Source organism: Capra hircus, chromosome 22 (genome assembly GCF_001704415.2).
Source record: "Capra hircus breed San Clemente chromosome 22, ASM170441v1, whole genome shotgun sequence".
NCBI classification, from domain to species: domain Eukaryota; kingdom Metazoa; phylum Chordata; class Mammalia; order Artiodactyla; family Bovidae; genus Capra; species Capra hircus.
Genome location: NC_030829.1, coordinates 18,445,330 through 18,460,631, shown reverse-complemented (window position 1 = coordinate 18,460,631; position 15,302 = coordinate 18,445,330). Strand labels below are relative to the sequence as shown.

Genomic DNA, 15,302 nt, shown 5'->3' with positions numbered 1-15,302 from the left:
ATAGCAACTGCTGGTATATTTATTGCCCCCCACCCCACCCCACCCCAGGAGAGACCAAAAAGAGTCAGCCATTCAGCCAAAGGTTTTTCCTATCATAGACGTTTCAGTCCATGACCTTTCTGAACTGGTCTCCAGAGAGGCAACAGATAGATTATCCAAATGCAGAAATTATAACAAGCTAGAAACTTGGATTCAAATACAAGGGCCTGAGACAAATCAAACACTTGTCCTATTGAAAACTAATATGTCCTTGCTTCTGGACATTTGCTGGCAACCTGTAGCTCACCAGATACAACGGCTCATTACCACCAGCAAGGGAGAAGCCTCTGTGCTGGACAGAAATGAGATTCCATTTCCAGGCATGAGCTTTTTCAGAAGCAGGGAGAAAGGATAAGGGTATTTAGAATGGCAAATTCTGCCCACTAGGAACAGAATCCTGCTCTCCACTTTTCAAAACCTGCTACGTTTTCTCCGTTCTCTTTTATGCGGGAACTGTAGAGATGCTAGAGAAAGCCAGCTGGAGGGGCCTGACCTGTCACTGAACCCTGATCATTCATTTTCTCCACTCTCCAGCTTTATAATATATCCATTTCTTAGAATTTTCTAGAAGTAGATGACCAAGAACAAAGCCCATCACAAGAGGATGTTCACAGTGGTTCAGACAGGGACTCTGGAGTCAGATGGCCTGGATTAGCTAGCTCTATGGTTGCGGAGTCCTACTTTACCTCTCTTCTCCCATCTGCAAAATGGGAAGAAAGAAAGCACCTTCTCAGACCACTTATGTGTTGAGCTGGGCACAGCAAGCACTCTACAAATATTAACCATTACCACTGATTAAACAAATTATCTTTAATTAACCATTTCAAATTATCCCTTCACTCCAGTGTCTAACAGCTGATGACTCTTGTTCAACTTCATCCCATACTTTCCCTCCCTGTCCACTTTTCTCACAACTGATAAAAGAACCTTAATCCTAATAGGTAACTGACTGATCATTGTAAGGGAGTGGCAGGTAACAAGAGAAGGCCTTAGAATAAGACAACACTAAAAAAGAGTAGAAAACAGTTATCTAAGCTTCCAGGAGACCTCAGACACAAGAACATGGCATTCATGGAAGGTAGCCAAAAAAGAAAGAAATGATTCATGTAGACACTGGGGATTTTAAAACTAAGACAGTAAACCACCAGCATACCAAGACAGGAGGTGGACAAGAAAAGCCAGGAGTCACCCACATAAAAGACCTGGGGTGGAAATCTGAGCAAGGCCTATTGACCACATCAGTGGTCTGGACCTCCTGGTTGACAGGCTGGTGCTTACATCTGCTCCAGGAAACAACACCATGAGTAGAAAGTCACGGAGGACAGATTAACAGCAAGTGACAGCCTTCAGAGCAGTGGAGTCTCTGGCGACCGTTTTGCTAAAGTTGGCAGCCTTGGCATGTGCCTACGTAGTTTACATTTTCTACCAGAGCAGACATTCTTTGAAGGTTATGGGGATTCCTTCTATGTCTGTGCACCATCACAGTCCTAGAATCTAGAATGAAAGATGGCTCACATTAGGAATCTGGTAAATGTTTATCGGCCAATTGCTGGATTATCCCAAATAGACAGGTAGTTGTGGTGGTGGAATAGTGTGACTGTCACGGAAGTTTCAGGTGACGTCTCCCAGGGAACAGTCACTATCTCAGAGAACATTTAACAGGAAATACTTGTCAGGGAAAAAAAAAAAAAAAAAGAGTTCTATTCTCTTTAGCAATGCAGCAGCCTAGATTTTAAGAATTTCCTGTGTTGCTGTCACCAAAAGTAAAGGAATATCCTAGAAATTAAAATACTTCTTTAGCCAAACCCTCTCTCTCAGAGCCCACTGTTGTTTTCTGAAATGATGTGAAAATCTACCTGCTGTGTTTCTGTTTTCTTTGCAATAGTACAGTCTCCTGCACAGTGTAACACAGACTCAGAAAGCTGCCTCCCCGAGGGTCTAAGGGTTTGCAATGAAGACTGAGTTAAGAGTTTAAAACTCTCCAGCACATAACAGCACAGTGGGCAATTCCAGGTGTCACATCCATTTCTTGTTTAAATGACATCCTCTGAAAGAAGTTCACCCTATGAAATGCAGGACACCAGCTGACTTTAGCTATGACCGTTTTCCTGAATTCCATTATCGTGTAGAGCTGACTAGCCTTCCGTGCTGATCTTAAGATCGTTGAGCAACGGAGGGGATGGTAGTGGTGCTGGTGGTGACAACTGCGTTTTCTTAAAGGTCCAACACTCTGCTCATCATCTGATCCTCCCAACATTGTTAGTATCACCTTCTTAATTTTGTAAATAATTGAAAGGCAAGGAATCTGAGGCTTAGAGACCTGTCACAAGATCACGGCTTATAGAGCACAGCTGGCATTTCAGTCCCAGAACTCGGACAGGAGAGTCGTCTAGTTAACCCCAACTTCACATCACCTCCCACACCACTAAGTGGATCTTTCTCATCTTTGGAGGAAGGCAAAGTCTGCATGATCTTCAGCATTTGTCCTCAGTCATCGTCTTTTCTCTGAACTTCAAGAGTGATCTGTGATCACAACGTCTATTTCAAACTTTCCCTCTAAGCTGGAACAAACATCCCATTTCTTTTTTTCAAAACCTCTGTTCTGCACTGGCTTCCTTGGGGAGAAGGAGGGGGCTACTGAACAACCTCCCCACCAGGCTTTGCTGTCAAGAGTCACTCACTGCTTAAAGGAATACTTCTCAGTCTCCTGAAATCTATGTATCCAGAATGCCAATTCAGTCATTACCAAGACCTCCTACAAGAGTCACTGCCTCCTACAACAGGCAGAACACTCATGGGGATTGGGGATGGAATTTCAGGAAAGAAAGAAAGGTGGGGGGTGGTTGATGCTGAAGATCAGAAAGCAGGGAGCTGCAGAGAAGTTTCCTTGGAACTTCCTGTCTAGCTCTGCCTTGTAGAGAGGAGACAGTTGGTAAACATTTGAGTGAGAAAGATCTATGACCCCTGATGTCAGTTCTACCTCTCTGAGACCTCTCTCACCCTATCAATAACTAAAGTTCAAAAAAAGGTGGGGATATTTATTATGACAGGATGTGTTCGTTAGTCTCCCTAACTCGTGATGTCTTTTTTAAGTTCAGTTCAGTCACTCAGTTCAGTTCAGTTGCTCAGTCATGTCCAACTCTTTGCGACCCCATGAACTGCAGCACGCCAGGCCTCCCTGTCCATCACTGACTCCCAGAGTTCACTCAGACTCACATCTATCGAGTCAGTGATGCCATCCAGCCATCTCATCTTCTGTCATCCCCTTCTCCTCCTGCCCCCAATCCTTCCCAGCATCAGGGTCTTTTCCAATGAGACAACTCTTTGCATCAGGTGGCCAAAGTATTGGAGTTTCAGCTTTAGTATCAGTCCTTCCAATGAACACCCAGGACTGATCTCCTTTAGAATGGACTGGCTGGATCTCCTTGCAGTCCAAGGGACTCTCAAGAGTCTTCTCCACCACCACAGTTCAAAAACATCCATTCTTCAGTGCTCAGCTTTCTTCACAGTCCAACTCTCACATCCACACGTGACCACTGGACAAACCATAGCCTTGACTAGACGGACCTTTGTCGGCAAAGTCATCTCTCTGCTTTTGAATGTGCTGTCTAGGTTGGTCATAACTTTCCTTCCAAGGAGTAAGCATCTTTTAATTTCATGGCGGCAATCACCATCTGCAGTCACTCAGTCGTGTCCAATTCTTTGTGACCCCATGCACTGCAGCATGCCAGGCTTCCCTGTCTATCACCAACTCCTGAAGCTTGCTCAAACTCATGTCCATCAAGTCAGTGATGCCATCCAACCATCTTATCCTCTGTCATCCCCTTCTCCTCCTGCCTTCAGTCTTTCCCAGCATCAGCCTTTTAGTAAAGTTGGGATAATATTGGTACCTGCCTCATACGGCTGGCTGAAAGGATTAAAGGGTTTGTAAATATTAGGTGCTTGAGATTTTCTTGTACGTATTATGTGTTTAGCAAATGCTACTACATTCAGAGCCCAAGTTTGGACTTGTTGATGCCTTGTCCAAGAATCATATATTTCTCAACTTCTTGGAAAGAAGATCTATCAAGAGAAAGAAATGTTTATGTCCCGTCAACTCAGCAGTATTGATTGTTTCCACAAGGACTCACCCCACTCCGTTTTTAATCAACTCAGTTGGAATGCCCTTTGGGACATTATAGGTCACTTGGGGTGTTGTGTACATAAAAGCTGCCTGGAAAAAAAATGTGATGGAGTGATAACAGCTCAGTCTGTTTCATAACTAACCTGGGTAACATGGACCCAGACATCATAAACATTCATATGTCACAGTCACCCGAGGATAGTTTTGGTCTCGGTCTTTCTGATAAAGAATTGGCTTGATTCTTGATCCAATCTTTGCTTAATCAATGCAGACATAGCTCAATTCCAAACTGCAAATCTGAGCAGTGAATAAATAAAGAACTCATCTCAACTAATCTGACAGTGTTAGGATACTCATCAGTAGATATCCAATTTTTTCAATCAAAGTGTAAAAATGGAATATATAAACAGATGCACAGTTAAAAAATTCCAGCAATTGATTTTGCCAACAACCCAACAATAAGTGTCCCTGGAATCAATGATTACCAGCTCCGATACTGCACAGAGATGACAGAGACTGTCTGTAGGAGTAGCAACAACCATTGATTAGGTGTACATGTCTGTCTGGCACAGTAAAAAAACCATCACTTCTGCCACAGTGGAAAACACCAAGCCCTCCAGGTGACCAATACAACCTCTCAGAGCTCAGGATTTCAAGATCACACTTCTTCAGAGATGAAATGCTGGCTGATGACAGTGGTGCAAACGGGTGGAAGTGGCAACATGTTGACAATGACTTGACGCATCACTTTTCCAATGAACAGGTGAAATCTCCCAGGTGCTCTGACCACTCCTCAAACCCCCTCAGGGATTGCTGTCAGCACCCTAACAAGCATCCAGTCATCAGTGAGTTTAGTCCCATTGTACAGGCAGCCTGACCTGCTTTGGAGGAATTCTTTCTTCCAAGAGAGAAGAATATGGACACACGAGTCAGTGTTATCTGTGAGGGAGAAGTTCTCTACGTGCGCTCAGAGACAAGACTAATCACAGCTACACATGGTAAAATTACATGTGACCCCATTCTGAGTGTCTTACATATGTTACCACCTTCAATCTTCCTAAGGACCCTAGAGGTTGATGCTATTGTTAGGTCCATTTTCCAGAAGAGGAAACTAAGCCTTTTAGAGAGATGATAGTCCCTTGCCCAAGGTCATACAGTTGATCAATGGCTATCCTGGTACTTCTTATGTCCTTATATTTTCCCACTGTTCTTTTTCTTTGGTAGGGGTTTTCATGATCATTCTTGAATTATGACCAACAGAATTCTACACCAGGCCATGGAAACTATTGCAATTCTTTTTATTTCTTCTCTGAGATACATGACTGTGTCAAGAGTATTACTTCTCAGTGGCAGATACTATAAGATAAAGGTAGAACTCTCTCTGAGAAAAGTGCTAAAGCATACATTTTGCTTTAGACATGAAACTTCTCAAACATTCAGAAAAGTTGAAAGAGTGGTGATATAATCCACTACTGAGATAGTCACTGCTAATATTTTACCATTTTTGATTCATGCATATCTATCTATGTATCTCTGCCTTGAACCATTTGAAAGTTGGTTATCAGATATCATGAGACATTACTCCAAATATTTTAGCTTATTACAAAATGCAGACATTCTCCAACTCCACCATTATCTCATTATCACATATAACCAAGTTCAACATGGTTCTCTAAAAGCATCTAACGCTCAGTCCCTGGTCTTCTAGCTTCTGTCTCTTTATCCCTCCTAATAGCAGGCAACCTTTCAGCTTCCCCATCAAGTCTCTCCAGACCCAGTGCTTTGAATCCAAGTGAGGGTTCACTTCCACAAACCCCTGCTGACTTCTACTAGCCAGAATTTCAGTCTCCTATCAGAATCAATCAAGTTATACCCCAAATGCTCTAACCAAGACTTCAAAGAGGAACAGGCACTGTGGACAGATCCATTAGACAGCCTCAGGGCAAACAGAATACATTGAAGGAAAGACTGTAAGCCATCCATTTAAAATTAGGAATTTGATAATTTGGAAAATCCCAAGGGATTGTTAAATACATTCATATACCTTGAACCTGAAGGGGTTAAACTTCAATGCCAATTGCAATTCACCCTATTCAAATGAACAGATTTGCAATGTGTTTAAGAAAAGGAGAAGAGAGAAAGCACTTTTACACAGAGCAATGAAGGTAGAAAATCTGGAAGCATTGTAGTTAAGCACAGTTTGTGTGGTTATGATTGGTAACGGGAGTCCGGAGTTAGAGAACCAGGCTCACTCTCATTAGACCCCAACCATGGCCAAATTCTAGTGCCTTCCTTCCATTTCGCCAACAGGAGCCCCTGTCTGTATTCAGAGATAAGATGGTTAGGGGTCTGCTCCATCCATCTTCTATGTGGTCACAAAGTCTCTTTTCTCTTCCCCCAACTAATACCTGTGATCACTCTTGATCATGATCTGTGCTAAACAACCCTTCAGTTTCCTCTGACTGGGGGACTGGAAGAACTGCCCAATAGCTATGAAAATCAGAGGACCTTCATGCTCCAGGGAACAAACTGGGTCAGGGCTACCAGGTTCCTCATCCCTATTATCTCAGAAAGAAGGAGAAAAAAGCCTGGCAGAAAGTCTAAAGCCAAAAGAAGAAGTTTTAAGGACTATCAAACAGACATGAATAGGCCCCTTGTCATCAGTTTCAACTGAGCCCAACCAGAGACCTATCATCTTTAGTCATCCTGTGATGAATGTATGTGTGTGCATATAGAGGGGCACCTGGCCGACCTGAATGAGAGCTCCTTGAGGACAAGGGCATGTCTTACTCCCTCTGCATCCCAGGCAGCCCGTGTTTGACACCTAGTAGACATGTGCTTTGCATTTGCTGTAAACCGAAGCTCCGCCTGACTTCTGTCACCTGAAAGAGAATCTAATCCTTCCACCTTCCAAAGCCAGGATCCAGATATACAGTCCACGGGATGCTCCCACCTGCACAGAGCTTCTGTTGTCAAGCCCTGCTTTTTACCCACAGGTTAAGCTGAGTTGGATTCCAAGGAAGACAGAAAAGTGAAGGCTTCCTTTGTCTCTTTCCTTTGCCAAGACTGAGTCTTCTCTGGTTTCCCCTCCTTTGAGCACACTGGTCCTCTAAGATCTGCCACTGCTAGACAAGTCAGCTGAACCAAACACAACAGAACTTGATTGTCATGTCACATACAGCCACTCCCAAATTAAAACAAACAGCACAGTTCTGGCCTCAGGGATACTTCCCCACCACAGTGACCAAACAGGCTCTCGCCTAAGCCCTCATCCCCAGGACAACGTGGTGCTGCTGAGGGCCCAGGTGGCCTAGGAGCTGCTTGCTCACGGATGGCCCCTGTGGTTTCATCTTGGAATCCCACTTGCTACAAACACAATCCTCATCTGTCTGTCAGCTCCAAGCTGATCTCCCTTCCTGCACTTCCCATCTTCCACCTCTCTCCTCCTGTCCAATATGGGTAAGAAGCTCTCAGTTCATCCAAAAACCCAGAACCTTATACCCAGCATAAAATACTCTTGGCAATCAGATTAACTTCCCTTCCATCTCTCTCCCAGCATTCTTTCTTCTCTTCGTGAACCCTCGCCAAACTCCTCAAACCCCTCAATTTTTTTTCTCTTCTCTCAAAACCCTGAGCATTTTCACAGAAAAAACTAATGTGGCACCCTCCAGGTAGAAGGGTGCCCTGACAGCCATGTCTCCAGGCAGGGAAATAGCTCTAGTTCACTGATCAAGCACAATTCCATACTCCCTCTACTTTGAAACCTCTCTCGAATGTCTCAGGCAAGATTTTCCACCTTCTTCTGTGCGCACATTAGTGATGTCACCTCCTGGCAGGGTTGGAATTCTCCAGGTATGTTTCATTCTTTGTTCCAGCCACCCTGGCCTGTCAGCTGCCATCTTCACTCAGGGCTTTGCCCCCTACCATCCCTCTGTGGCCCAAATATCTGCATAGCCTCTCTTGCATCTCCTTTCAAACTGCTCAAATGACATCCCCTTCTGAATCTCAATGGCCACCTTTCCGAGGACAGGAGTCTACGCCCGAATCCCTCTCTACTCGCTTTGGCCACCTTTTCCCTAGTGTTTGAGATCACCTGACCTTATCCTGGTATTTGAGTCTCATTATTCATGGATCCCCAATTTGCAGACTCAACTATTTGCTGAAACTGATTGTAACACTGAAATCAACACTGCAGTGTTTTTGCAAGTGTTTGTGGACATTATGCAGGGCAGGGGGATATTTGTCACTGAACATATGAAGTCTCAGAGTAGGTCAACAGGGCGATATTTTACCTTTTTTCAGCTCTTATGTGCAAAACAAAACAAAACAAAACAGTGTGCTCCTGGTCTATTGAATACCTATGCTTCACATATTTGTACTTTTTTTGGGTGATTTTACTGTTTCACTGAGCAGAGTGAAGTGCTGTCTGAGAAAAGTGAAGGTTGCTCAGACTCTTTGTGACCCCTTGGATTGTTGCAATCCCACAGACTGTAACCCGCCAGGCTCCTCTGTCCATGGGATTCTCCAGGCAAGAATACTGGAGTGGGTTACCCTGCCCTCCTTCAGGGGATCTTCCCAACCCATCTAAGCCACCAGGGAAGCCAGAAGTGCTGTCTAGGGTTCCTTAAGTAAGGGAAGGTTAGATGTGTATTCCAGGGAAAAAGAAACGTGTTAGATAAGCTTTGTTCAGGCATGGATTACACACTCAATGCTTGCAGTAACTTCACAGGATACAACTGCCATTCACAAGAATTGGCTGCATCTATTTTTTGTAAAAAAACAATCTGCCTTCCTGCGGTAGATGGTAAGTGCCTCTCTCAAAGAGAGAGTGCACCTCAGCATAACGCATCTATACTGTCCCTGCCTGTAACAGTGTCTGACACACAGCAGGTGCTCCACAAATGTGTGCTGAATCGCACTGAACCACAGACTAGTTCAGAACAGAGACTACTTGTCTCTGCCTCCGTGCCACCAGTTTTTAGCCAAACCACTATCACAGGTGAACTTTTGGTAACAGCTGATGAAATAAAGGGATGGGTAAATAAACTTGTGAAACTCCTGCCCCCAAAGAGTAAGTCCTGGATTTTAGGTCCAGCTTTTCATCCAGGATCACTAGTACTATTCTGCCACTATTTTATCACTGTTGCCTTGTAGTGGTACCCTTAAGAAGGGCTTTAATGCCCATCTTCAGTCTTGGACACATCACTGCATTGCATTCAAATCATGCTCCAAAATTCTGGGATCCAAGATATACTGAAACTGCCAGTACACAAAAGGAGCTCACTGCCTGGGTGCATGTGAAAAAGTAGAAATCTGGGATGCAGTATTTCAGTGCACCTTTCTTCTCCAAGGCCAAATATATATGGCCTCAATCAAATTACCCAGATATCAGCTTTACTAAGCAAAAACCTGTTTCAAAACGGAGACTTTGTATATTTAATGCACATTTTAAGAACTGTGTAAACCTGTGCTTGACATTCTACATCTTAAAGTACCAATTAGGTTTTTTCAAAGTAACACTAAGATGTTCATTGACTCCTTTCATGCCAGAGTTGGAAGCTGATTTCTCAATTTTAGCTGGGCTATTTTGGCCCTTCTTGGATGCTAAGTGGGGAAAAATAGTCCTATGGTTTAACTTAGAAATGAAATCTGAGGAGCTGGAACCATGGTTAGTTTTGTATATAACAACACCACAGGGACACTGTGGGGAGGAAAAAAAAAATGGTGGCCAAGTCCATGAGGTTTCTTTGTATTTTTTTGTGCTCCATTTTCCCCTAAGATCCTCCCAGAGCTGACAGGGGCTTCAGAGAGCAGAGGCCCTTCTGTAACAACACACATTAAGTAAAGCATACGTTATTACACACAGTAGTACACATGGACCAATGATGTTGTATGACACATTTCCTAGGCACTTGGAAGAGAAGGTTTCTACCTTCCTGACAGTGACAGGTATGTATATCTACGCACACATTTGAATTTTTTTAAAGTGCTCAGTAAAACACATGGTCTTTGTTACTAAAGTATTGAATTCCTTGTTATTTAAGAAAAATAAGAAATTAAATGTCGACGAGAGAAAACAACCCTATTTAATTCTCCTTACTCACTGTGTCCCATAATTCATTGGTTCCTATTATATCCATTGGATTATGTCTTCTCCATTTTTGTCCCTTTTCCTTTATTTCCTATAGTCTGAGTGACAAACATTTCACAGAAAACACTTTGAGACATTTTTGTGGGACAAAAAGGCTCAGAGAAAATTAAAAAGAAAACAACTAGTTCACTGAAGTTAGTTGAGCTTGATTTTGACAGAACACCAAGAATAAGTTGGAATGTCCGAGCTTAACTAGCAAAAGTGAATTAGTAATTCATCTCCAAACCAGTGTCTGCAACACTGTCTCATTGTGAATACCAGCTCCTAAAGGTTCTCTTGTTTTCAGAACTTCTGATACAGATGGCTTTAAAAATTCCATAAGGACCACGCCTAATACTCATTGTTCCTTCAAACTCATAATTTTATAAAAGAAAAAAAAATCTTTATTTAATAATAAAAAGCATACTTCCTTACTGAGTATTTCACTGCATGACTATTTTGAACTAAGCAATTGTCTTTCCTAGGCCATAAACCACATTGCTATTCAAATAAATGGAATTATCAGACACCATAGGCACTTATTTTATTTACTTATAAGGCTAGAGTGGTTTAAAAATAAACATTCTAATAACTGGAGAGCGCTCTGAAAAGTACAGAAATTGTCATTCAAGGAGTTTAAGGTTTTTGAGTACAAGCCAATGAAAACAATGCCATTTGCAGCAACATGGATTGTTATACTGAGCCATGTCAGACAAAGACAAATATACCACTTAGATGTGGAATCTAAAATTATGTTACAAATGAAGTTACTTACAAAACAGAAACAAACTCACAGACTTAGAGAATGAATTCATGGTTATCAAAAGGGAAGGACGGGGAGAAGGTATAATTAGGGAGTTTGGGACGGACATGTACACATTGCTATATTTAAAATGCATAACCAACAAGGATCTACTGTATAGCACAGGGAACTCTTCTAAATGTTATGTGGCAGCCTGGATGGGAGGGGAGTTCAGGGGAGAAAGGATGCATGTATATGTGTGGCTGAGTGCTCTGCTGTGCACCTGAAACTCTCACAGCACTGTTAATTGGCTATACTCCAATATTAAACAGAAAGTTTAAATAAAATTTAAAAATACTCATGGTAAGATATACACAACTTTATTATTTTGCTGCCAAGTTTCTAAGCTGCTCTGCAGAGAAAGCATGCATGGGCGCTGAGCATATGTACGGAACTTTGTAATTTAAAGAGACAGTTATGCATTATGCTATCACACAATAAACTGGGATATTTAATACATTTGGCCATTAACAACCCACAGGGTGATAATTATTCTACCTAATTTACAAAGGCTCGGAGAAGTTCAGTGTGTCATGGGACAGGTCTAGGTCACACCTTGAGTAAGGGCTAGAGTTCAATCAGACCCTGGGTCAGGTGAGCCCAATGCAACATCAGGAGCCCTCATCTCAAGTTTACTAGAGAACACAACAGACAATCCACTCCAGGCAACAGTGAATTCCCATTATCATTCTCACTTCTGGGTTTTTTTTAAAATTTTTTTTTTTTTTTACTATGACCTCATCTTTAAATGCAAATGAATGCTCAGATTTGCAACTCATGGACAATATCTTCTAGCCTACTTACTCTTTCTACTGAGACTCTTACAATGAATATTCTTCCTGAATAATGTGTTTTATAGTAAAAAGCTTGAGGAATTTCAAATACGTTGGGCTTTTTCCACTAGACAGCTACAGTTATACGGAAAACAATCTTAATTATCCATGCAAAGTAGTCTCAGATATCTAGATCAGGATCAGCTTCTGGGTTTCCTGTTTCTTTTCCTTCCCTTTGTCTTGAGGATGATTACAATGTGGGCATTTGACAAGGCATGCTGTGACTATTTCTTGCAACTGTAAAGCTGGGGTTTTCTAGATGCAAATAAGCTGTAAATAAGCTTCAGGGTTTATTTATATTTATATATATATATATGCATACATTTAGAAAGTTTTCCTATGTGACTGCAAACTAAGAACTGTTGAAGACAGTGAAGGCCATGATAACAATGGAAACATTTTTAGAAGACTGAGGCATCAATGAAATCATGCATTTATTGACTGAAGATGCACAACGACCAGCCTCATGACCCGGTTTTCTGGGGGATCCCCAATTTTATATAAGTATATTGAAAATCTATATTATATATAGCAACATAATACTTTCCCCTCTAGTTTTAGTTAATAAATGCAACATGATTAAATAGGGAAATAAGCCTTCATCTTCAAACCAGAATTTGTCAAGAGACTCTCAAGATTTAATCCAGAACCTAAGATCAGCTTTGTTGTAGGCTGTACATAAGCGTATATACTTCTGTAACATACTGACTGCCTTACTCAATGTACAAAGTCTCTTTTAGTATGTCACTGTGGCTCTTCCTTGTCTCTGAATTCACACATAAATCCCTACTTACTATAAAGCGCAGGAAGCTCAGCTCAGCGCTCTGTGATGACCTAGGTGGGATGGGGCTGGGGATATATGTATACGTATAGCTGGTTCACTTCACTGTACAGTGGAAACTAACACAGCATTGTAAAGCAGTTATACTCCAATAACAACAAGGAAGTTCTGGAAGAATTCTTGCTACATGTTTGCAAGAATTAAATGAGCAAAAGAGTTACAACCTAAGAACAGTAAGTAAAGTCATCAGTAAATGCTACATGATGTTATCTTGTGTCCAACAGAAGCAGATGCAAAACCGCAAAGATTTAATGAGTAAAGACCATATCACTTGACAGCAATGTGTACAACTTGATATTGGGAACTAGAATATAGAGCAGAGACATACCTTGGGATCTCAGTGTCTTTGTTTCCATCAGGAGGACAGGAAAGGGTCTGACTTGCTCATCAGCTGCTCCCCAGTGCCTTGCCTCTTGTTCTGCCGTATGGTAGGCAACTGACGCATACCTACTGAAAAAATGAATGAATGAGTGAATTAGTGAAGATGAGTCCTAAATTCACTGCACCAAAAATAAAAAGAATGTAGTCTACATTTAAGGAAAACAAAGTAGTCTGTGCACGTTGAGATTCCTGGCAGATTTAAGTAAGCTTCAAGCCTTGGTGGAAACAATCCTGCAAATTACCATTTACAACTTACTGATGAGAACACTATAAAAGTCAATCTATAGTAATTTGATTGTGTAAATCAAAACCAGAGAAGGCACTCTGGTTGGTCTAGCCTCCTGTCAACCTAAATTAATTCCAGTGACCCAGGACAAACCTTTGCCAAGCAACAGCCATTTATTATGAGAAGGTCTGGGAGAAGATCACAAAAGGAAATTTACTACAACATGGGTGGGTCCTTTAAGCTAATTGGAAAGCCTGAGACCCACTGATAAATTTGCTAATGGAGTGGACCATAAAAATGGTTGGAAATAGGTCAGAATGGAGAACCCAGCTGGTTTCAGAATTGCTGGGCACAGCAGATTCTAGCAGATAACATCCTACAATTAGGCAGAGGAATCCAGCGCCATTTGCACAGTCCCATCTTGACTTGGCACCCAAAGTCATCACAGATCTAATTCTGCTTCTACCCTTGTACATAGAGTCACTGTCACAACTGATTCTTTCACATTTATCTTTCAGGCCCTGCTGCAAAAAAGAAGTATGTCAGTTATAATAACCTGGTTATCTAACCTGTTCCATTCCATGGAACAACGGAGGAGAACAACCCTCAGTTATTTTGTCATCCAACCTGGCATTGGGCTCTTTTGGTCCAGCCTGCTGCCCATCACCGGAGGAGCATCCCCGGCCAGGAGACCAACGGTAGAGGATCCAAGTGTCCTACACAGCTGCTTTATGAAATATTCTTACTTTATCTTGGCTTAATAAGTCACTGGCATCAGCACTGCCAACTCGGCTGCAACTCTGGACTTTCCCTACCAAAGGGAGCATTGAGACTCAAGTCCCACCCAGGCTCTTGAGGTTGAACCCCTTGAGAGCCTCAATGACCGTTTTGGGGGCTGCCCAGTCTTTCTACGTCTGTACTTCCAGGCTGCAAGGTTTTGAAATTTTCTGTACAGTTTGTGAGGACTTTTGCACTTTGCCATCCAATGTTGTACCTCGGTTCACTGTTTTGTTTTCGAATGCCCTGTTTTCATAGAACCCTATTCTTTCAGATGGCGGGATCTTTGGGGAAAACTTTGAAACAATTAAAATTTTAAAAGGCTCTCGGCAGACTAAAAAGGAAAAACGTATGTACATGACTGTAAAATTATGATTATAGTACCGCTGCAAATCATGTTATTTTTTTTAAGACAAAAAAAAAAGATATTTAAAGACCAAAAACTGTGCTGAGAAAAGTATACCCTACCTGTCTTTGGTATGAGATAGGTCACAAGGGAAAACGGTATTGGCTGAACGGAATAGAGGTCTTGATCTTGGGAATGCATGCCAGTAATGTGTTTTTACAGTACACGTTACTCAATTATGTTCAATATTTGTATTTGTGTTCCCTTTTGTTACTTTACTTAGGATATGGGTATTTTGCAATAATTTTAATAATGATTAAACTATTTGAAGGAAAGAATATGGATTTTTCAAGTCTTGAGGTTTGGTTCATGCCCCCCTATGACTGATCAGTGTGATAAGGACTTTAAAAAAAGAGCATGTATGTTTTTTACTGTTTGTAAGAAGTACTTTCGTTAATCCTGCTGCTCATGTGCCAATTTAGTGGAGAAACACCCTTGCTGAAAAATCCCCCTTTCCATTCTCTTTCAATTCTGTGATATTGTCCAAGAATGTATCAATAAAATACTTTGGTTAACTTTTTTATTTCCTGCAATAAATATTTTTAGTTGTTTATCCCTTTTTATTGACAGCTGCTTCCATACTTATTTTAAGTTAGGGAACCACATGGACAGCCAAGCCTGTTAAAACCTCATATCTTAGCCCACAAATGAAGATGTAGCTGACAGACATTTATTAACCTGTTGTCATCATTTAAGTCCCTAAGTTGTGTCTGACTCTTCTGCGACCCCATGGGCTATAGCCCA

At 41.7% G+C, this 15,302-nt stretch overlaps 1 protein-coding gene across 2 annotated transcripts in view; it reads left to right on the top strand.

Annotated features, from left to right (window-relative positions):
• Positions 1-15,081, top strand: part of GRM7 (glutamate metabotropic receptor 7) — a 931,612-nt gene extending 916,531 nt beyond the window's left edge. For both annotated transcript variants that reach the window (XM_005695650.3, XM_005695649.3), the window contains one exon: positions 13,894-15,081. In XM_005695650.3, coding sequence (XP_005695707.1) covers positions 13,894-13,943 — 50 coding nt within the window. In that variant the 3' untranslated portion in view covers positions 13,944-15,081. The remainder of the gene's footprint in view (positions 1-13,893) is intronic.